The sequence below is a fragment of the Rhinopithecus roxellana genome, chromosome 1 (genome assembly GCF_007565055.1).
Source record: "Rhinopithecus roxellana isolate Shanxi Qingling chromosome 1, ASM756505v1, whole genome shotgun sequence".
Lineage (NCBI taxonomy): Eukaryota > Metazoa > Chordata > Mammalia > Primates > Cercopithecidae > Rhinopithecus > Rhinopithecus roxellana.
In genome coordinates, this window is record NC_044549.1 from 45,960,319 (window position 1) to 45,977,523 (window position 17,205).

The 17,205-nt window shown below is 43.1% G+C and overlaps 1 protein-coding gene across 5 annotated transcripts in view; it reads right to left on the reverse strand.

Annotated features, from left to right (window-relative positions):
* The window catches only part of HEG1 (heart development protein with EGF like domains 1), an 89,650-nt gene that overhangs the window by 38,234 nt on the left and 34,211 nt on the right, over positions 1 to 17,205 (reverse strand). For 4 of the 5 annotated variants that reach the window (XM_010354814.2, XM_030942322.1, XM_030942321.1 and 1 more), the window contains exons 4-10: positions 15,646 to 15,984; positions 14,116 to 14,451; positions 9,900 to 10,199; positions 7,786 to 9,177; positions 6,235 to 6,351; positions 5,485 to 5,604; positions 1,384 to 1,487 (exon numbers count right to left, since the gene is read on the reverse strand). In XM_010354814.2, the coding sequence (XP_010353116.2) occupies positions 1,384 to 1,487; positions 5,485 to 5,604; positions 6,235 to 6,351; positions 7,786 to 9,177; positions 9,900 to 10,199; positions 14,116 to 14,451; positions 15,646 to 15,984 (2,708 nt within the window). The remainder of the gene's footprint in view (positions 1 to 1,383; positions 1,488 to 5,484; positions 5,605 to 6,234; positions 6,352 to 7,785; positions 9,178 to 9,899; positions 10,200 to 14,115; positions 14,452 to 15,645; positions 15,985 to 17,205) is intronic. The other variant, XM_030942319.1, reaches the window with a different exon arrangement.

Here is a 17,205-nt window from a genome sequence, read left to right on the forward strand (position 1 = left end):
AACTGTAGCTGCGAATATAATTGCTTTTAGTAAGCTCTGTGACTCCTCTAGTGAATAGAAACTGAGGGTGATCTTGGGGATGCCTGAACTTGAAGTTGGTATCAGTAGTAAGGGTGGTTTAGTGGACTGTTCCCCAACTTTGCACCTGCTGTGCATGGACTCAGGCAATGTCATTCACTTCCAGACCTCCCGGGTTTCTCTCTGCAGATGTGCTGGCAATGCCTGTTCCAGGAATGCGCCATCTGACATCGTCCCTATCATGAAGGGAATGCTCAGGAGACAGAGAAATAGAACTGGAGCTGCATTTTACACAAATAAAGTCAAAAGTCCCATAGAAATGTGTAATTCCTGGCTAATATACTAACTCTTATCCACAAAGAACAAGTAACATTGAGATTGGAAATCAATTCATCTCTAAAGTTTTTTAATGGTAAATTTCAATTTTCTGAACCTAGGGTTTAAAAACTCACTGTATAGACGAGTCAAATCTCTGACTCAGATAGCAGTTGAGAAGCAAAGTTTATTATATGAGCTTCATTTTCCTCTCTTCTTTCTTCCTCTCCATTTTCCTTTTTAGTTGTTGCTGTTTTGGGGGGTTTCTTTTGTTTCAGACACTGTCTCACTCTGTCACCCAGGCTGGAGTGCAGTGGTTCGATCACAGCTCACCACAGCCTCAACCTCCGGGGCTCACAAGGTCCTCCCACCTCAGTCTCCCGAGTAGCTGGGATCACACATGCATGCCACCAACCCTAGCTAATTTTTGTCTTTTTTGTAGAGATGGGGTCTTGCCATGCTGCCCAGGATGGCATTTTTCTTTTCTTTTCTTTTTTTTTTTTTTTGATTTCTGATAAAAAGCAGGCAAAGAGGGAAAGAAGCAGAACCAAAGGCCCCTCAGTCATCTACACAGTGAGTTCTCAAACCCTAGGGCATCAGGATTAACTGTTGCACCTTTGGCATTCCTTTGAGGAAAAAGAGTATCATTCCCCTGAGCGCCAAAATACAAGGGGAAAGTCACACAGCCTGTCAACAGCAGATGGGACCGTTAAGATTTTCTGGGCCCTTCTTCCTCACCAACAGCTCCTGCTGGTGCCTGTCATCTGCATGTCTGTGACTATGAGTTTGCACATGGAAAAGAAACACCAAGGTGCAGATAAAGGACATGACTGTGCATGAGGACACATCTGAAGAAACTCTTCTACTGGGCACCCACACCTCGCTTCCATTTCTGAAAGGCTTTTTAGTTTACCATGAAGTTTTCCTTCCAAATATAACAAAAGTGAAGAGCCCAGGAGACAGAGCTGACCCCTAGGCAGTTCCCTCTTGGAATAAAATCTGTTCTAGGAAACAAAAGACTAGTAGAAAGACGCCATTCAGGACACTTACCGTTTTGGTGATCTCATTTTCAACTTCTTGTAGGTCTGAATGTTTTTCCACAGTAGTATTAAGAAAAGTTCTCTTTAATTTAAACTCCGTCACAAAGGTTCTAACTGAAAATGAGAACATAACTTGTTAGATTACACAATAGAAGAACCTACACAAGGCTGTGTGTTTGCAAATCTCTGGGGTGTCTGGCTTTACTCTGCCTCACAGGATAATCTCTGTGCATTTCTTTCTCCTTATGGGTAGAGACCTCCTCTCCCTCTTCTAGGTTTTTCTCTAGCAAAGTGAGCATCTATTGGACTGTGCTAAAGGCTTAGATTGAGCAAACTTTTGAGAGAGAGAAATTCCAAAGAGCCTTCTGTGTATGTGCAAGGCTGCTAAGAGAAGGACCCTTTGCAATGTCCCTAGGATGGCCTCCCACATAATAGATGCCCAAGAAAGCTGCTACAAAGAAGAAAAACGAACAGGTCTAAACAATGTCATCCTAGGTGGAGGGAGGGAGATGTGTTAGACACTAAAAATGCTCCTCAGGCCTCATCAGGCTTTTGACAGAGGAAAGCTCTTGTCCTCCGAGGTCTCCAACTGAGTCATGCCCTCCACTTCAATGGGGTGCTTCAGGTTTCTCTTGTCCTTAGAGCCACCCCCATCCAAAACCCCATTCCACTTGGTCAGAGGAAATTCCCATTTTATCATTGATAAAGGGGGCTTTCAGAGGTCAGGCAACTTCCTAAGAAAGTTCACCCAGGCTCCCAAGGGCCACCACTGGCATTGGAGCATATGCGTGTCCATCTTCAAAGCTCTTCTTTCCCCTATAACCTCTGTGCCCTGAGGAATCTGATATCCTAAGGACACCCAAGGGGCTTGAGAGAAAGAAAGGTGCCAAGCATTTGTCTTGGGCCTATACTCCATGGGGCTGCCGACTCCATGATTAGAAGCCACATAATGAAAACAGCCCACATTCAAGACACTGTTGGGTTCGGAAATGAAAAAAAGCAGCCTCATTTTCAAGGCCCATTTCACTCATAAAATAAAATTCCAGTTAACATCAATTTGTGCTGATTGGGCCAGAGGGGAATGGGACTTACAAATGGGCAGGCAACCAAAATTTAGTATGGCGTGTTTTATCGCTGGCTCTTATCTTCCTTGATATTAAATGCTTATCTTTCCCTCCAGATGGAAAAAAAAAGTAACTCAAGACACAGAAGTCCATGAAGCTGCTCTTTCTCCAAAAGCTTGCATGCTGAATTGAGAAAAAGACCCACAAATGAGCCAGGGAAAACATTTAACATCTCACACTTACTGTCTAAAGCGCTTAATCCTTACTTAACATCTTTTTGCTTGTTCTACAGTTCAGTGAAGCCAGCTGCTTAGGACTCTTTCTGAGCAGCAGGGAGCTCTCTGAAAACATTCTTGGCCAAATGAAAGCATTTCAGCATGCTCTAATTTGCATGTTCCTCTGAGGTTTATGAACAATGAAGCTAAATGACTTGAAAAGGGAAAGATGATTCTGAATGCCATAGTGCTGTTCTCCTCCTCAGCCGTGCTACCTGTGGGACCCTCTGCACACAGGCTTCCAGAACTATGGTCCCGCTTCTTCACTTTTCCATCTCACATGTCTAGGCTGATACCCAGACTCTCTGTATAGAAATTCATATTGCAAATGTCAGGTTCATAGGTCTATTCTGAGTCAGGACAGTAAATGTGGCCTCTGCTTTCTGTGTGAATATAAAGATATATCAGTTTCATCCCAAACCCTGCACTCACTCCAGGCAGGGTTTTTATTGTTGTTGTTGTTGTTGTTTTTAAAGACACTTATTACACCTTTATGCCTGCAGTTACAGCACCTGGCTTTAAGTAGAATTTTTACTTACAATTTAAATGTTGATTTCCGTATGTTATCTAAATGATTTTTTTGGGAAAGAGCCATAATTATTACTTTGCACTCAGAGCAGTTTATTGTTTTCAATGCTTTCAATTCTGGTCCGAGAGTTTGAAGATTAAAGTTAAATGATACCTCCCATCTGGACAGCTCTTTACCATTTTCAAAGCTTGCTCAAATATATTACTTTATTTGATCTTCACAATAATCTTGAATGGGAAGCAGGACCGATGGTAATCTGATTTTACAGATGAGGAAATTAGGGCTCAGAAGCCATGTGCTATAGGTGGTGGCTCTGGAGCTGGAAGCAAATCATTTGAGTCTTGGGCAAATATACTTTCCTCACAATCCTTAAAAACAAAATCATTTCCAGCTTCTCTGTTCTTAAACTGAAAACTCCTGGCTATTTCTTAGGGTGTGGCTAAATAGTTTACTAAAACCCAAGTGCATTATTAGAATAAAATAAATTCTTTTTTTTTTTTAATTTTTATTTATTTATTTATTTTTGAGACTGAGTCTTGCTGTACAGCCCAGGCTGGAGTGCAGTGGTGCAAGCTCAACTCATCACAACCTTCGCCTCCCGGGTTCAAGCAATTCTCATGCCTCAGCCTCCCAAGTAGCTAGGACTACTTGGGTGTGTACTACCATGCCTGGCTAATTTTTGTAATTTTAGTAGAGTCAGAGTTTGACCATGTTGACCAGGCTGGTCTTGAATTCTCGATCTCAAGTGTTCAGCCCGCCTCGGCCTCCCAAAGTGTTGGGATTACAGGCATCAGCCACTGTGCCAGGCCAGAATGAGAGAAATTCTTAATTTTGACTGATGTCTCTATTTCTAGATCCTTCTTTTTGAAATAATGTTTTGACCCTGATCTTTGTGTTTTAAACAAATTTCAAAATCCTACCATGATTTTGGTAGGGTACTTCTTAAAAATTCCCTTCAGCCCACAGCTAATAGCACTTTCAAAGGATACAGGTATTTGCTCTCTCAAAAACACTGAGCACTTTTTGTGTGTTAAGTGTCACACTGGGCAATTTAAGACAATTGAAAGATGAGTTATTTTATCTGCCAGTTTCCTTACTGAGCTTAGAAATTCTGTATCTGGCCAGGCACAGTGGCTCACACCTGTAATCTCAGTACTTTGGGAGGTCAAGGCAGGCAGATCACTTGAGGTTAGGAGTTCAAGAGCATGGCCAATGTGGCGAAGCCCCTTCTATACTAAAAATATAAAAATCAGCCGGGCATGGTGGTGCACGCTTGTAACCCCAGGTACTCGGAGGCTGAGGCATGAAAATCGCTTGAACCTGGGAGGTGGAGGTTGCAGAGAGCTGAGATGGTGCCACTGCACTGCAGCCTGGGCAACAGAGTGAGACTCTGTCTCAAACAACTCTATCTTTCATTTCTAACTTCTTCAACAAGTTATGCATTAAACTTGATATTCTAACAAGGGTCACACCCTGCAAGCAAGAAAGCCTCTGAAATTAACACATTATGGTGTAATAGAAAGAGCTGTGGGCTGGAAACCAGGCTTCCCACCAACCCGTTAAGTAAGCTTGGCCACTTAGCACCTTGTGAGGGCCTTGGTTTTTGTTTGGTTTGTTTGTTTGCTTCTTAACTTGCAAAATGGAGATTATTTTCAAAATCCAACAGCTTCATGAATCTATCAAATTAGCGAACAAAATATGACAAATTGTGTGATACAATTAGGACAGCAGCTTTCTCAGAATGCATCTGCCTGTGAGCAAGAGCATGAAGGTCACTTTTAAAAACCGAAAGAATGTGTGAATGTGGTAGGACAATCAGAGTCTTACTCTCTTTTCTTTCTTTTTTTTTTTTTTTTTTTTTTGATTTTTTTTTTTTCCTAGCTCCAGGGTGGAGTGGTTAAGCAAATAATATTATACACAGATGATGGCATTATATGCATTCATTAAGATGTTTGTACAATGTTTTTAACAACATAGGAAAATGTTTAAGATATAAAGTTTATACAAATGTCCTATGATTTCAACTATGTAAAAATATACTGCACATCAAAAACATAACACAAAGTAGGGTGCTTTATCTCCACGTATTAGAATAACGGACAATAGCTTCCACTTTTTTCTATATTCCTTAAGTTTGTACCTTGGACAAATACTGATTTTGATTAGGAAGAAAAATAACAAACGTTACCTTGTAAAATATATTGTGGTACAGAATAAAGTCCGAAATAGACCAAGTCTCTTACCCAAATTGCATATCCCTTTTTCCAACTGGTACCCAACCAGGCATTTGCAGATAAAGGATCCCTGAGTATTGTTGCATGTGGCCGTGGATGGGCAGGGGTTTGACAGGCATTCATCCACATCTGTAGAGGAGAAAAAAGAAGACCATCTTAAATCTGTAGCAAACAGCAAAACCATAACCCCGTATAGCAAGTACTTAGTAAGGGCCAAATGTGCTAGGTGTTGTGAGACCCCAAAGGATGAATATGAGGACACCCTTGCCCTCAAGGGACTTGCCATCTATTGAGGGTGGAAGTGGCCATATAAACAACTAACTGTAAATACAAGATAAGATTTGCATATATGGGGAAAACAGCAAATTTTAATGGAGGGGAGAATTAAAGACTGTTTCACATAACATCTGGACTACAACTGGAAGGACTTTAATCAATAGATTAGGGTGGCAGCAGGGGGATTCTAGGCTGAGGCATCAGTACAGTAAAGTCCAGGGGCAGGAATAGGGTCCAGTGTGGCAGAAGTGTTGGGAACAGACACAGATCAGGAAGTCTGTCAGTGCCACGCTACAGTCCATGCCACACTACAGTTCCTGACATTCTCCTGCAGATCACAACCTACAAGCATGCTAACTCTCAAGTAAGCAGGGTATTAACTAAAACAGTGTATTCGTCCACATTTGGGAGGAAAAAGGAGTTTGTTGGGTAGCCTAATGTGGTACTATAGTGTACACCACTGGGCATTACTTTTTCTCTTACCTACACTGCAATCATCCCCTTGCCAGGAAGGCGGGCACCTGCAGTGGTAGCCACGGCTGGTGTTGTCTGCGATGCATTCGCCATCATGAAGACAAGGGTTCGTGGCACAGCTGTTGACTACAAACACATTCCAGGAGTAAAGCAGTTAACCACACAGGAAATGTAAAGGCGGCTCTAGGTAAATATTTAATTCTCCCAGCTAATATTTGATTCTTGCTTATTTCTGTTTACTTGCCCTGAAAGGCAACATTACAAAAGTAAAATGGGTTTCCCAGAGGTGCAGTGGGACAGCGTCCTGGTACTAGTTTGTGTTCAGATATAAATGTTAGACAATGGGATCTCTGAATGCAAGAACTGATTCTAATCAAATGCAGCTTACAGGTCATTCCATTCAGGATTGATGATTATATCACCTTGGTGACACTTAGAAAATTCTACTTGAATCAATGTCAATTGAAAGCACACTTTAGCGGGGAAAAGGATCTCTGATCAACTCATCCCCCTGCTAGAAGATTTACTCTGTGTGCGTGTGTGCGCACGTGCCCTGTCCTTTCTCTTGGGCTGGCACGGGAATGGTTTGCTTATGAGCCTCCAGCCCAGGTTGACTGTGGCTGACAGGTTGGAACTGTACTGCTCACTGAGCTTTCTGCTCCAGCCACTACAAAGCATCAACTCTTCTTTCCTTCTTCCCTAAGACGCCAGTTTCCATTTCACTCCTTCTCCAACAGCAGTTTTCCTTTCCCGTGTCTGGACAAGCCAAAAGTGTAATTTTGAACATGACATGAAAAGATGCATCATCCTACTTCCTTCTACTGTTCCTTAAATGACAAAGGATTATCTGGCTGACTTTACTTTCCTGGTACCAGCAACCTCAACATGGCTATAAAAACAACCCTAAGTGTGATATAAAGGAGCCCTGGCCGTGCAGTCATGGTGGGAAAAGGTTAGTTCACCATCTTTTCATTTACATGTCTCCCCACTCCCATTTATCAACTAGCCACACACTCTTTGGGAGACAAAGGAGCTTCGGCTTCCCTGGATCAAGAGAAACCCAGTGATGCCAAGAAGCCCCCTGGTGACTGGGGAGCCCTAACTCAGAGACTCTGAGATCTAATCCAGAAGCAGATACCCAGTTGATCCCTGTCTCAGCCAGGCCATCTAAGCTTCTTTACTTGAGTTTCTCCACCCTGCAATCCTGCTTCACTACCCTCCTCTGACCTCTGAGGAGTTAAAGTCATGCTTGAAAATCTCTTACAACTACAGGACACTAAAAGCTGCAATTGTACCATCTACTGATGTGACACATGGCCAATGCATCCTTTCCTCTTTATTCAGGAAGCATTATGCAACACAGGGGTGAGAAAATTAGGCCTACCCATGACCTTCTTTTACACTTTAAGAGTTTAAACAGGAAGCATTTTAGGTCACAAAACAGAGGCTATTTCAAATGCCAGCCATTTCTACAAATTCACATGAACCCCGAGCCCCATGTAGCTCTCAGTGCTGGACTGGGCCTTGCAGTTAACATGTGCTTGCATGACTGTGTTTTACCTGAGGCTGAAGAGGACAGTGTTGTTGGTGACCGTGTGCTGCTCTGAACAGCAAAGGTGGCAGATTTGGGAGCCAAGGCTTCAGCCGTGGAAACAACTGTGGTTTGGGGAGAAGGAGATGTTCTGAGGGAATGTGAAGCTGGGCTGTACTCTGCTGTAACGCCAAGTTTTGTGGTCAATTCTTTTGCTGATGTGGGTATACTGGTCAGAGGGATCAATCCAGTGGTAGCATCTACATTCACTTGGTTCCTTTCTGTGCTGATGCCACCTTCTGCTGAGATTTGAGGAACTAGAATTTCAGGATGGGTCAGCGAGAGCTGTTTTCCAGCTGTAGTCTGTACGGCTGTAGGACCAGTGACCAGAGATGCTGTGCTTGACAGGGTGCCAGGAGTGGTCATAAGAGGATGAGAGGTCTTCAGAATGGTGGTGGTGAAAGCTGGAGACATTTGTGCTAAGTTGGTGCTTGTGGCTGGAAGGGTTTGCTCTGTGGAGGACTCTGTTAAGGATGGAGGCAAAGGAGAGCTCGTTGTTATAGCTTTGGTGGACTCTGTGGGCAGAGACACCAGGCTTGGTGACTTTGATTCTGTAATGACTTTCTCTTGGTGTGGGGTGCTCTGGTTCTTAAGGTCTGCAGTTTGACTACTATGGAGCATTGTCATAAATGATGTCATTGTTGATGTCTGAACTGAAGTCACAGGAGTCTCCGTTACCCTGGGCAGGACTGGGGTAGAAGATGACTGTGGTAAGGTTGTTTGTGAGACAGAAAGTGGGGCAGATGTAGATGTTGTTAAGGATACTGGTAAAGGTGATGGTGAGGAAGACAATGGTGTGAATGCATCAGAGGTAGACTTTAGTAGATGCACAGAGGCCACAGTTGATGGTAAAATTGATGAAAATAAATGGTGGGATTGTGACACAGAGGGCAGAGGCAAAGGAGGTCCTGAAGAAGAAGAAGATGAGGAGGAGGAGGAGGAGGAAGAGGAGGAGGGGGAGGAAGAGGAGGAGGAGTCACTAACAAACTCAGCATCAGTGTCCAGGACAACCGAAGTGTTTGGCATATTAATGGTGGGTGTGTAGGATGGAAGGTTGGATGTATGCAGAACTGGCGACTCAGTAGAAGGCTGAGCATATTCCCCGTCATAGGATGAGATGTTACTTCTCTCAGTCTGAGCATGAGAAAAGGAGGAATAGTCTGAATGTGAAGAGTTTGAGATCTTAATATAAGAAGTTGAGCTCTCCACGACGTCTGAGGATGAACTGTTATCTGTAATGGACAGTAATGCCCGTTCTCCTTTGGTGAAAGTAGATGACAGGTAGGTGTGGTCTGTGTGGTCACTGGAAGTCCTTTGTTCAGTAGCTGTGCCACTCACTTGACCGTAGCTAATCCCAGTGACTGTAAAGGGAAAAGCCAAAGTTAGGTCAAATAAAAGAACAACAAATCTCTGAAATATACACTATCAAACAGACTTTCAGTGTCCTGGAACTCAATGAATTCAAGTGGGTGAAACACTTGCTTTGGAGAGGTGGTTTTCAATGGTGAGCACTCTGAACAAAGACATTGTGGGCAGGCAGGAGTGGTCAGTGTCTCCTCTGAGCAGACTGACCTTCTGACAGAAGCAGTGGTAGTGGCAGTGGAAATGGTAACAAAAGAGAAGTGGGGACTAAGAGTCTAAAAATGGAGAGGAGTTCCAAATTCCCTCCACATGCCTTTTTCGATAAAAGCAAACTGATATCTGAAAAGCTCTTAAGACCCCAAATAGAATAACTGTTATGCCTAAATGAGAAAAGTAAAACCTTCCCAACTTGCCATTCTGTAGAATGAGATATTTCTTTCCTAGGAGATTGACCTCAGCCACAAGTGGTTGGTCTCTTATTTTAAGTCTCCCAGCAGACACTATCCCAAATTCCCTAGGTGAGTGTGTGTGGAGGGCTAGGGGCGGGAATTGGGGAGGGGTGTTCACCTTCCTGACATGGGAGAACCTAGAAAGTTCTCTTCATAAAGAGCTTATAAGGCACTTTCTGGCTTGACAGCTAACCGAATCATCCCAGGACTGTGAGTAAATTAATAGATGAGCTGAAGGGATGTGTTAAAAGACACTGTGGAAGACACCCCACCTCCTAGGGCACTGGAGGCAGCCAGTGACCGTGAGACCAGGCCCATGTCGTCCGTCACGTTCACGTGCAGAGAGGCGCTCTCTGTTTCTTGGGGCATGGTCGCTGCATGGCTGCCCGCTTCCCCAGAAGTCATGCTCATGCTGGTGTTGGTGAGGGTGATAGACCGCAGTGTGCGTTCCCCATTTCCAGTTACAGTAGCCAAGGTGTGGGTGCCAAGAGAGGGCACCCCAGAAGTCCTGTCCTCTGCATTGGCGGAACTGTCACCAAGCGCTTGGCCCAGCTCTTGGCTGTCTTCCAAGGCTAAAAGTAGAGCGAAAGGGGATGGCTGAAAAATGCAGGGCTACAGCAACAGGATTGTGCACCAAGCCTCACTTCCTGGGCCGTGGGAGCCAAGACACTTCCCTGTACTCTTAGGGTCTTTATCTGAGATGTCTGTTGCTCTTGTAAACATGGCTCAGTGATTGAAACCTCAAGAGGAACTGTGGATCAGCACATCTGTTCAGGCACCCTGGATTTATAGGAGGGTATATTACTTTAGTAATAGGATCGATACTGGATTTTTGCTCAGTGATACATAATAAATAGAGTTTATGTCAGAGAAATTGGTAGTGGGGGTGACGAGGTAAACAGTGGGTGAAAGACTAATAACCCTACTGGGGCTTTAGACATTTGCACAAGGCCCAGGAGGGAGTCCATAGTCCTCCTTGGAAGGCTCTTCCTTCTGGAAGGACCAGGAATACATGAGTGGCCACAGGGCCAGTCATTCTAGAGCATTAGTACAATGGCAAAGAAATAGCCTGGGGTTGGGGGTGAAAGGCGGGCTTGTTTTTTGTCTTCTTTTATTTTTTAAAATGCATGTGTTTTATTCCATTGATGGGGATGGAATAGGGAAGATGACACATGAATAAATGTTCTTTTCATTCTCTTTTGGGTCTTTTGGAACCTAAAGGGTCTTAGAACTAATCTTAGATTGTTAGATTATCAGATAAACCCTTCTTTTCAGAAATGATGAAAATGAGGTCCAATTCTCCTTGGCCTAAATCCTTCCTAATCTGGCTGTACAAAAACAAAATGAAACAAAACAAGACAAACAAACAAACAAACAGGTTCTTTTCTGGTTCTTATTCACATTCCCAGCCCAGACTGGCTGTCAGTACCCCACGGCCATGCTTTGATGGAAAACAGTGTAAAGCTGAGTGTTGGCTAAATTCATTTTGGGATAGGTTTGAATTGACAAGAATGAGCACAGGCCATGAGCATCACTGAGAAAGCCAGAAGCCAGAGAGGGATGCAACTCAAACCAGGCTGAAGGGCTCGAGACCTGTGGAGAGCCAACCAGGACAGGCTCAAGAGCAGGATCTAACTGAGTATGATTTATCTGGGCAAAGAGAAAAAGGCCTTGGATAGGGAGATCCTAAACTCTCTGTTAAATGAAATTTAGGCCAATGACCACATCAGGGTTACAGGCTCAACAAAGTAGAGAAAGAGTCAGACGTGAAATGGAGGTGCTGAATCTGAATGCAGAAGAGGGAGCGGGTCAAGAACTCTAAAAGGCTGGAGTGCAGAACCCGTCAGCTTTGGGTGACTCTGAGGGAACAAGATAAAGCATTGTGTTAACCCACAGTGAGATGGTTTCAGGAATGTGGCTACTTTCTATCTAGCGCTTTATAACTGAACTCCAAGATCTAGATCACACTGAAATCATATATTCCTCTTGAACCAACTGAGCATTAATTGCAGAGAAGAGGGTACTGAAGAGACGTAAAAGGGAAAGGCTATGAAACTCAAGATCCTGGTTTGAGAAGGTAGAAGTCCTGACCCCCATAGTAGTGAGGGTGAAAAATGATTCCTTTTGCTTAGGAGATAGATAATGTGTTTTCCAGGCACAGACATAAAAGAGCATAAATATCCCCCGCTTGGATGTGTGGTATTCTTTCACGATAAATGCATGCTTTTCCACATCACATGAGTATTAATAAATGCTAATCTTCCTCATCAATTAGGATTCTCATATGGGGGAAATGAAGCTATTACTAGTGACTTGAGAAGTAAAAATTTAAACCTATTCAAAGATTAAATGATAAGCTAATACATTTTTGCTTTAGTCAGAATATACTTTACATTGATAAAAGACTTCTGAGAATTGTTTTAAAAAATTACCCCAAAGCATTATCAAAAAGAAACATCAAAAGAAAAATTTTCTCAAATTGACAAATTGGACTTCTTGAAATTTAAAAACTTTTATGCTACAAATGATTCCATCAAGAAAGAGAAAAGACAATCCACAGGAGAAATGTCTGCAAATTATATATTTGATAAAGGACTGTATCCAGAATACGCAAAGAACTTTTTTTTTTGAGACAGGGTGTCTCTGTCACCCAGGCTAGAGTGCAGTGACACGATCTCAGCTCACTGCAACCTCCGCCTCACAGGTTCAAGCAATTCTCCTGCCTCAGCCTCCGGAGTAGCTGGGATTATAGGCACGTGCCACTGTGTCTGGCTAATTTCTGTATTTTTAGTAGAGACAGGGTTTTGCCATGTTGGCCAGGCTGGTCTTGAACTTCTGACCTCAAGTGATTCGCCTGCTGCTGCCTGCCAAACTGCTGGAATTACAGGCATGAGCCACCACAGCCAGCCACAAAGAACTCTCACAATTTAATAATAAAAAGTCAAATAACCCAATTTTAATAGTCAAAAGATTGGAATAGACATATTCAAAGAAGACATACAAGTGGCCAAGAAGCACATGAAAAGATGCTCAGCATTATTAGTCAACTGGGAAATACAAGTCAAAACCACAATGAGATGCCTTCACCCCCACTCAGATGGCTATAATCAGAAAAGATGGATAATTACAAGTGTCGGTGAAGATGTAGCAACATTAGAACACTTGTACACTACTGGTGGGAAAATAAAATGATGCAGCCACTTTGGAAGAGAGTTCAGCAGTTCCTCAGAAGGTTAAAAATAGAACAGCCACAGCCACATAACCGGCCATTCCTAAAGAATTGAAAATTTACGACCACATACACACTTGCACCTGAATGTTCACCACAGCATTACTCATCACAGCCAAAAGGTGGGAACAACCCAAACATCCATCAGTTGATGACAACTGATAAACGAAGTGTGGCATATCCCTGCCATGGCATATTAGTAAGCCACGAAAAGGAACGAAGTTGTGATACAACATGGATGAACCTTGAAAACATGACACTAAGGGAAAGACACAAAGGACCACATATTGTACAATTTCATTTATAGGAAATGTCTCGAATGGACAAATCTACAGAGATAGAAAACACAGGAGTGATTGCCAGGGACTGGAAGAGGGGAGAATGGGAGGTGACTGCTGATGAGTTTGGAGTTTCTTTGTGGGGTGATGGAAATGTTCCAGAATTAGACAGTGGTGATGTTGCACAACTTTGTGACTACACTAAAAATCACTGAATTGTGTACTTTAAATGGGCAAATACTATGGAATGTGAAATACCTCAATAAAGCTGGTTTTTTAAAAACAGAGAATTTATTTGAATGAATGCGTCGACCACTACTAACGAGAAGGTGAGATTTTCACCTTCCAGAAGCTCTGTGACTGAGGCAGGTATAGAGTTATGGGTTGGCCACAGGGAATGAGAGGATGTGGACAGAGAAGTCCCTGAGCTGTGTGTGGGAAGAGGAAGTGGCAAGAATAGCTTCTCAGAGATGTACCAGAAAAAACTGGGGGATATATAGGTGTATCTGTATCAACCAGCCAGAATAAGGGCCTGGGAAATAAGGAAGGAAGTTGGAGGGGCCTGAGGAGTTATTTCATTCACTCATTTTTTTTTTTTTTTTTTATGGGAGAATTTCACTTTGATTGCCCAGGCTGGAGTGCAGTGGTGTGATCTCAGCTCACTGCAACCTCCACCTCCTGGGTTCAAACAATTCTCCTGCCTCAGCCTCCCAAGTAGCTGGGATTACAGATGCCCGCCACCACACCTGGCTAATTTTTTGTATTGTTAGTAGAGACGGGGTTTCATCAATTTGGTCAGTCTGGTCTCGAACTCCTGACCTCAGGTGATCCACCCGCCTCGACCTCCCAAAGTGCTGGGATTACAGGCGCGAGCCACCACCCCGGCCCTCATGCATGGTTTTAATATGCCACAGATTTCATAAGCATCGTGAGTCCCTCTCTCCTCCATGGGGCACAGTTGCACGCAAAGGAAAAACTCACTCGAACGTTCTCCACGTGGTGCTGATGAATTCAAGCTTTCCGAGGAAGATGTAGATGAAGACTCTGAATAATTCCTATCTCCCAACGCTGTGTGACTTCCTCCAGACTGTACAGTAGAGTCTGAGATCTGGGTCAACACTGATGCATTCACACCTTCAGGGTATGAAGCAGAGCTTCCTGTCACATCTGCAGATGTTGTGCTATTGGTCAAGAGCCAGTGTTCAGTGCTCACTCTACCTCTTGTGGGTGCGACTGACCTAGACACAGTCTCGGTCTGAGACATGGGACTTCCATTTTGCACCTCAGAGCTGCTGGCAAGCTGATGTTTTCCAAAGGCTGTAAGGTATCATAGGAAAAAAGGCCATTACATAGATACGAAAGAGATCCCTTGGCAACTAAGAAGTGAGACCTCTCTAGGGAAAGATTCTTTGCCAAGGAACCTGGCATGGTGTTTATTAAATGTATTATGCACTATCATATTCTAAATAATTATTTTAAAACTCTTGGGTGGCAGCAAGGTAGCAATACAAAAAAATATAACTTGCTGAATAGGGGACCTTTGAAACAGCATGTGCAAGTAGCAGAGTAACTTATAGGCTTGAGTGTTTCATTCTCTTTCCCATAAAAAGTGTTCCAGAGAGTGAGTGTGTGGTTACATACAACAAATACAATGCACATAAATATAGCGCACAGTCAGAGCACTTTCCTAAAGCAGTTCTCTTATGAATAAAGGTTATTCTAATACCAAAGTATAGCAAAAACAAAAATCAATTATAAGGATTAAGCTAAACCATGAATTTGGGAACAATATTTACATCTGCACATTTATGTGGAAAGACAATGTGTACACAAAATACCTGAAGCTAGTTTAAAGAGTGGGCCAGGCTGGGCACAGTGGCTCATGCCTGTAATCCCATCACTTTGGGAGGGCAAGGCGGGAGGATTGCTTAGGGCCAGAGCCCAAGGCCAGCCTGGGCAACATTGTAAGACCCCATCTCTACAAAAAACAGAAAAATTAGCTGGGTGGAGTGGCATGCACCTGTAGTCCTAGCTACTCCGGAGGCTGAGGTGGGAGATCACCTGAGCCTGGGGAGGTTGAGGCTGCAGTGCGCCGTGATCATGCCACTGCACTCTAGCCTGGGTGACAGAGCCAGACATTGTCTTCAAAACAAAATAAAACATAAAGAGCAGGCCAGCTCTCAGCTTGAAGACCATGCTGTAGAGTGAAAAGAAGATGGAACTGAGAACCCTGAGGCTAAGGTCTCAACTCTACTGAGTGAGCTAAATGGCCAGGCACCCATTATTTAAACCCTCAGAGCCATAGTTTTCTCATCTATAAGAAAGCAGGAGGAATGACACCTGTCTGACTAACTTCACAATGTTCTCGTAAGAGTGACCATGAAAATGCAATAGTGCCATTAAAAAGCATACTTTTCTCTGGAGATTACAAATGGTCTTGAAGAGATTCCCTAAGAAAATTCAACAATTTACAAACGTCCCTAATAGATCAAGTAAAGATGGAATACTTACTTGGGGAATCATTTTGCCAATGCAAAGATGTAAGTCCAAATTCATTTTCTGTAGATGGTTCAATGAATTCCCCATCCCCTGGATTCCCAGTTACTCTACTGTTTCTTCTCAATTCCACTGCAGAGGGTGAAAGATGGACTGAAGCTGAAGTCGTGGCAATTTTGGAGTCCTTGGGGAAGCCTTCTGTCTTGCTCACAGGTCCCAGACTGACCGTCAAAGATCGGAGTGTTCTCGGGCCACCATCAGTGAACACTGTGGCAACGTGCATTGTCTTTGTCTGACGGACTGAGGAGCTCTGGAGGTCAGTGGAGCTGTTAAGCTTCTCTGTACTTTCAGAAGCTACAACGGAAAAAGATATCCTTCAAAATTACTCAGGAGTGTAAGAAAATCACTATATTAGAGATACAAATGATGTTTCTTACATTTTGGTGGATACATCTAAATACCATGGACCTAATATAGATACAAACATATCTATACACACACATGCGACCAGGACACATGCCCGCACTCTCCCTTACTGGTTCTAATTCTCACAGAGGAAGGTGGAGAACACCGAGATCCCTCACCAGGCACAATGAGAAGCTTATATGTTATTTGCATTATTTGTTTTTTAAAAAGGAAGATGAAAATGTCTGCTGAATTTTACATTACAGCTTAAACAGGACTGGCCACTGTGATAAAGTTTTTGTTATTTTGCTCTGCTTTGCTTTAGCAATGTAATGCTTTTGTTCAAATGCTGTTATTGATTAAAATCTCATACATAAAATGAATAAAAGTGAAGCTGCTGCAAGGTGGCCCACCCCAGGTCACCACTAAGGAGGCCTAGGGTTTTGCAGAACACAGCTGGAACGCTCATGGCCTAGAGCAGTAATTCCCAGCCTTGTCACCATCAACTGGTTCTTTGTTATTCCCCACCTCATGGCCACCCTAAGCCTTATGTTTTGAAAGACTATTCACCAAACTGCATTTGTTAAATAACAGAATTTCTAATCAGCAGGAAATACTTATTATTACCCCACAAATTTAATTCCACCCAAAAGCAAACAGGCTTCATTATCATACTTCGCCCCATTAAGCTTTAGAGACCAGCTCTCAAATCTTCATACTACTCCAATGGGCCCCTCGGAGATCAAGGACTCCATGAGCAGTTTCTCTCGTTGATGGATGGCAGCCACGGGGAAACTGTCAAGAACCTCAAGGAGTGAATCAGACACTACTGGTCAAAAGGCGTAGTCTGCTCCACATAAGTACAGGTGGCTCCCTTCCATAAATAACTTTCTAAAGGATGCCCTGAGAACTGACCTCCAGAAAGGCTATTAAAATCTTCACTCCAAACGGGAATAAACTGCAGGAAAGCTTAGGGAATGGAAAGAAACATGGTGGGTAAGACTAAAGGCACAAAAAGAGAGTGTCTTTCTTCTTTTTAGGCTAAAAATAATAAAAAGTACTCTACACCTATATAATAAAAGGCTTTGAGCTGTTAATTATGGCCTAGAAAAGAGAAAAAGGAAGTTGTCATTACAAACAATTCCTTGAAGACCAGTCCTATGTGTAGTT